The 6155-nt window shown below is 50.3% G+C and overlaps 1 protein-coding gene across 1 annotated transcript; it reads right to left on the bottom strand.

Annotated features, from left to right (window-relative positions):
- Window positions 1-269: 269 nt before the first annotated feature.
- SLC35E3 (solute carrier family 35 member E3) lies at window positions 270-5740 on the bottom strand. The gene is made up of 5 exons (XM_048933608.1): window positions 5238-5740; window positions 5032-5142; window positions 3201-3359; window positions 2952-3034; window positions 270-2529 (listed from the first exon to the last, which is right to left on the bottom strand). Exons 1-5 carry the CDS (start codon window positions 5625-5627, stop codon window positions 2343-2345), a joined length of 930 nt encoding a protein of 309 aa, XP_048789565.1. The 5' UTR covers window positions 5628-5740; the 3' UTR covers window positions 270-2342.
- Window positions 5741-6155: the final 415 nt, after the last annotated feature.

Here is a 6155-nt window from a genome sequence, read left to right as displayed (position 1 = left end):
GGGGATATTGAGAAGGGGGTGAATAAAAGCACGCAGGCAGCCTGTATGTGTGCAAGCAAATGCATACATATGTGTGTGGTCCATGATCTTGCAGAGGGAGGGGAGGCACGCGGCCCTTCTCATGTGCCATGAGCTCAGCCCCAAAACATGCAAATTCCCCTTAAGTTACTCAGCCAGAAACCCAAGCAATACTATTTTGTTTTACACACTCTGAAAGCACAGATGGTTCAAGCAGGAGATGAGAAAAACGAGGACAGTTCTCCTCAATATGCAGGGATCAGTCAAGCGTTAAAAAATTTATTTCCACCTTACACATGGCATCCAAAGAAACAATACATATAAAGAGATCACTTACCCAGCAATTACACAAGCTTCCCACAGTTAACATTTTGAATTATATGGCAAAAGTAGTTCAAGATACTTTATTAGTTAGGGACAATAGGTACATCTCACGGGAGAGTTCCTGAACATACAGAAACAATCATGTCACATAGGTGACTGACTTCACTGACATGTCCCACAATCAGTCTGCATTAGTAAAGTTCCATTTTACACAATACCACTCGCTTTCTCCTGTGGATCTGCTCCTGTCCCTACAGAGTCTTTTGTCTTTGCAGGCATTTTGTTCTGTTCATTCTGCCACTTTATGTGTACATCAGTCCCATCTCACACGCTGCTGTCATACAGACTTCTAATTCAGTCGCCGTTCCCAAACTGTAGGAATCTTTATGGCCTGTCTACATTTTAGAAGAACTTGTGCACAGCACAAATTAATGCAAATGGCTTTCTCAGAGCACTTACTGAAAGATGTGCATCTAGAGACTGTCCTGAACACCTCTCTCAGCAGTCGAGGCTCCATTTTAAAACTAATTACAGAATTACAAAAACGTATACAAAAATTTATCCTTGGACCAGAACAATGTCTAAGAAAGAGTAGAGGTGTAAAGTTATCCAGGTATTTCTAACTCTGAAATGTTATGGAGTGTTGCAGTGCAATTCAGGTTACACAGAGTAGTATTTCTTTCTAAAATGGAGAACTGTGTAACAGAATAAGTAATTTCTACTCTTCAGAAGATGTACGTTGTTTCTTACACAAAGACCTAGCTCCTAGGAACGACATATTTTTGTCCACGGTTGTAAACGTCCATACCTGTTTGTGTTGATGTAATTCCCCTCTTTAAATCTGCTAGAGGTAGATGAAGACGAAAGAAAGCCCAAAATGTAAGAAGATACTGCAAATCAATTCTAACCTCGCAAATCTGGAGAACATATGCTTTCACCAGATTTACTGAGCGCATTTATTTTTTATGTCGTATTTAAAATAGAACAGTACTCAACTTCTTCCTCCCATGCTGTCACATCAGCGCTTGGTACTGGCACAAAGTCGTTGGCAAAGCGTTCCTGAATTAGCACAGAGCCACCAATCCCAAATCACGCCCTCCAGCCGCATCAGTGCGCTTCAGGGCCCGCATCCCCAGGCCGCAGCATCTCGCCGCGCTCAGCGACCCTTCTCCATGTTCCTCCACGGGTATTCTGAGCACGGCTGCTCACCTGCATGTGCTGCAAAGCATTTGGCGACCACCACGAAATCAGAGATCCTAGCAGGCTCCCCATCTCACCTCAAGCCTTGTTTTGGCAAAGAGAAAGTCATGAAGCGGTAGCAGGTTTTCTAAAAACACTAATGAATGAGCTGACTCCCTGACAGGTTAGAAGAAAAACTGAAGATAGCTGTTTAGATCTCTCTTCATGTTTATCTACAGCTTGGCCTGGGGCTTCAAGTTTTCCAGCTTCTCCCCTCATTTGTCAACGCATTCAAGTCAAGCATACAAGAAATAGGAATGAGCTCAGAGCCCTCTTTACAACAACAAAACGTGGGAGATTTCCTCTCTGTCACCTACCAGACAAAAGGGAGGAAGCATCGCCAGGAGCCAGAACATCTGCATTACAGTGCCTCCAAGTTTCTTCAGATCACAATACAGGCATGATCGCAAATGTGACATTACTTCTCTGTCTCATAGCAGCAGCCACCACCATCTCATTTGGTATGCAAAAAATACAATGATTGCAGTAACATTTCCACAGCAATTTGAAGCGTGCCAGGTTCTTTGTTAAGTTACCACTTAAATGTAATGAAAACGATCGGACAGAGTGAGATAGGAGAACCCTGACATTTCACATCATTCAGTTTGTTTGCTTTAGTTACAGAATAACCATCCTGGCAGTAAAATTAAAGCCACCGTTCTAAATGAATGAGGCAATTCTGTGCATTCTAGAATCAATGCAGATTTAAGTACTCGTTGTCCCTCACAACATAACATTACTAAGCCCCAGAAAGCCCTGCTTTATGGACGCTGAACCAATTTACTCTTACTGCTTTCCTGCTCGCTAAGCTTGAAGTGCGTGTAGGCTAAGATGCCAAACAACGTGCACAGAATGCCAAGGCCTTGGTTAACAGACAGGGGGTCCTTAAACAAGAGGCACCCTCCCAGCAGGGTGATGCAGAACTTGAAGTGTCCGAACATGTTGTATCTAAGCACCTGTTAAGGATTACACAAAATCACACTGGCATTTGCAGTTAACAGAGAACGTTTAGGAATTTGGTTAGCTGTGCTCAGGGCACACAAAGGTGTATCACATTCAACTCATGTAGGATCACCATCCCTGGAGGTGTTAAAGAGACATTTAGAGGTGATACTTCGGGCCATGGTTTAGTGGGAATGGTAGTGATGGGTTGATGGTTGGACTTGATGATCTTAGAGGTCTTTTCCGACCATAACAATCCTACAGTTCTATGAATTAAGCTAAAAAAAAAGGAATGTGCTTTCCCAGCTTAATCATATAAGAGAAAGCAGGCAGGTCACAAGCTGGTTTTCCCACAGTATATCAATCCAAATGAATGCTAGCATAATTGATATGGAAACAGGAAAGGCAACTACTGTTACAAAGGATACGTGACAGGCGATGTGTTCCCAATGATCCAGTAAATGGACAAGTTTACCATAAAGGCTATCACACCAGACAGCAGTACCATTATCTGTGGATTAATGCACACAGTCAGCAACCCCACATACTTCTGACCACCTCTAGATACCTGTAGTTCCTTTACTTTCAGATACAACATATCAGGAAAGAGGAACACATCAAGAACAAAAATAAAACAATTTCGTGTCAGTACAGACAAAAGTGGATGAAAGCCTTACCACGGCAGAAAGCGTCCAGGGCCCAAATATGCCCCCTTCTCCAAAGACTGGTTCAAAGAAGGGAATGATGAACAGCAGCATGGCCAAGGACATGGGTGCCTGATAGTACAGCAACTGCATGGAGTTTACCTGCAATTCATGCTGCTTTGCTCCGACCCACTAAGACCAAAAGAGAAGGCTGTTAAACATCAGGAAAACAACCCACAATTTGAGCAGAAGCAAACCACCTGCTAGCACAGAGGGTGTCTCATCTCACACTGACAACACCATTTAGACAGACTGGTGAGTGCTACCATCCACCTTTGCCAAACCAGATATTTGTCTTCTGTGACTACAAGCACATGGAGCACAGCCACGTGAGAAGAAATTTGCCTTCTGAGTCTACCTAGCCCTGAAGACACTCAGACAAGCTCAGACAGGATGGGGCTATGAGCAACCTAGTCTAGTTGTAGGTGTCTCTGTTCATTGCAGGAGAATTGGACTAGATAACCTTTAAGGGTCCCTACCAACTTGAACGATTCTGTGATTCTATGAAAGGGAACACAGTGAGACCCCTCTCAGCCAAACGCCTGGCACCTCAGCCTTCTCTTCCTTCCTGACAGGAAGAGTTACACTTCAGGATAATGAAAAAGGAACAGAGCTGGAAAGAAAGCACTAGCTCCCCTTTACTCATGGCAAATTCAAGATCCTGCCTACGAAAGAGGCACCTTGGTCAGGGCAGAGTTGCAGTACTGCAAGGGCTGCCTCCTACACTACATTCTGGATATATAAACATGCTTGCATGTATATTGCCTTCTAAACTGCTGCCTCTTTGAATGCAGCACAACTTATGCTCATTTCCAAAGTGATACATTTACTTCCACCGACAAAAATGGGGCTGTTTGTTGCCAGGAATATTTCTAAAGCTATATTAAAATATTTGACTACCAAACGTGGTGACCTTTCCTCCTTTCACATCTCATTCTTTGGCAACATGAATTCCAATATACATTTGCTATTAAAAAAATAAATCCTCAGGTACCATCACTTCCCCAGCCACCTGAAGCCACTCTCCAGCATCTCTCTCTCCCATTCTGCCCCAAACAGGACAAACCACCACTATCTGTCATCTCACATTCCAGAGCACTCTGTGCCTACTGCAATCAAAGGGGCTCAAGTTGAGACATCTCATTAGCAGTACGGGGGCTGCTTTTAGAACTGTGGCAGACTGATGTGTTGAAAAACAGAGTGGCTCAGCCCTTTCCGCTGCTGTGTTCTTCTACCACAACTGAGTAGAAGGTTACACTGGGCATTATCACAGAATATCCTGAATCTGAAGGGTCCTGTAAGGAGTCCAGCTCCTCATGGGAACACCCAAAATCACAACTCCAGCACTCGGGGCCGTGCCCACTGCCCTGGGCAGCCCGTGCCATGCCACCGCATTATCGTGAAGAACCCCAACCCAGCTGCCCTCCCCTCACACAGCTCCATGCCGTTCCCTCGGGCCCTGTGGCTGTCACACAGAGCAGAGCTCAGCGCTGCCCTCCGCTCCCTGCGAGGAGCTGCAGCCGCCATCAGGCCTCCCTCAGCTCCTCTGCTCGGCGCTAAGCACACACAGGGACCTCAGCCTCGCCCTCCAGACCCTTCTCCATCTCCGTAGCCCCAGCGCAGCCTCTGCGGGAACCACGGAAGGATGCTGACGGAGCGTCAGCAGCTCAAGGACACTCCGCAGCTGCCGGCAGCGAGAGCCGACCGCCGGGCACCCCGCGCGGCACTGCCCGCTCCGCTCCGAGGGGCGCGGCCTCTCCCACAGCGCAGCCCACCCGCGCCCCCCGGCCCCGTCGGTACCGACCACTTGATAGAGAGAGGTGACCAGGACGCCCAGCGTGGCGAACACCGTGCCGAGGGCGCTGAACTTCACATCGTAGTAGGAGTTGAGGAAGACGCCGAGCGTGATGGGCACCTGCGGGACGGAGAGGCGTCGTGGGGCGGCGGCGTTGGCTCGGCGCGGCCCCGGCCCCGCGCATCCCCCGCTCCCCCCACCCCCCCCGCCCTCACCAGGGTGAGCTTGATGCGGAGCGGGAAGCTCTTGCCGTAGGCCAGGCTCTGGATGAGCACGATGACCGGCGTGGTCATGGCCTTGGCCAGCTGATAGGTGCCGATGGTGTTGCTCTGCAGCGAGAGGTTGGTGAAGACGACGAAGCCGCAGAAGCTGAGCGCCAGCGGCAGCACCTGGGCGGCCCGCAGGCTCTTGGGGGCGAAGGCGCCGAGCGCCTGGCAGAGGTAGAGGCCGAGCCAGGTAATGGCGAAGTGCACCAGCGTCAGGCTGAGGTTGGGGAAGCCCAGCCGCACGTACAGCCACTTGTTCAAGAAGACGATGCAGATGGAAGCGGCCAGGTTCACCAGCAGCCCCGCCGCCAGCCGCCCCTGCGCCGGCACCCAGCCCATGCCGCCGGTACGGCACCGCACCGCACCGCACCGCACCGCACGGGACGGCACGCCGCGCCCCGCGGGGCGGCAGCCCCTCACGGCCCCGAGCGGCTGCAGCGGCCGGACCGCCACCAGCCCCGCCCCGCGACACGTGGCCACGCGCCTTCCGGCGGGAGCGGCGGGGCTGAGGGCCGGGCGGCTGAGGGCAGGGCTCCTCCCGGCAGCGGGCTCCGATCGCGGGTGCGCCGCCCCGAACAGGCGGTGCGGTTGTCAGCAGGCACAGATGACGGGGGTGGGCCTTTGTCAGGCGGCAGCGAGCGCTGAATTAGCTGGGCTGGTGCCGCTGTCTCGCCCTCTGCCTCTCCCTTTAGGGGAGAAGCTAGACGCATTTACGCATGTAAACGTGCAAGATTTCTAAACGGAACGCAGAACCTCGCGCTCGCTTCCGGACACGATCGCTTCTTCCCCAGGTCAGGATTACCTCAACATTTTGAGCGACTGAACTGAGCCCTTCAGCAGCGCTGCTTCCTCTGTTGGATGTTCCCC

This window comes from Lagopus muta, chromosome 1 (assembly GCF_023343835.1).
Source record: "Lagopus muta isolate bLagMut1 chromosome 1, bLagMut1 primary, whole genome shotgun sequence".
Lineage (NCBI taxonomy): Eukaryota > Metazoa > Chordata > Aves > Galliformes > Phasianidae > Lagopus > Lagopus muta.
The sequence above is the reverse complement of the archived record's forward strand: the minus strand, read 5'-3'. Positions and strand labels throughout refer to the sequence as shown.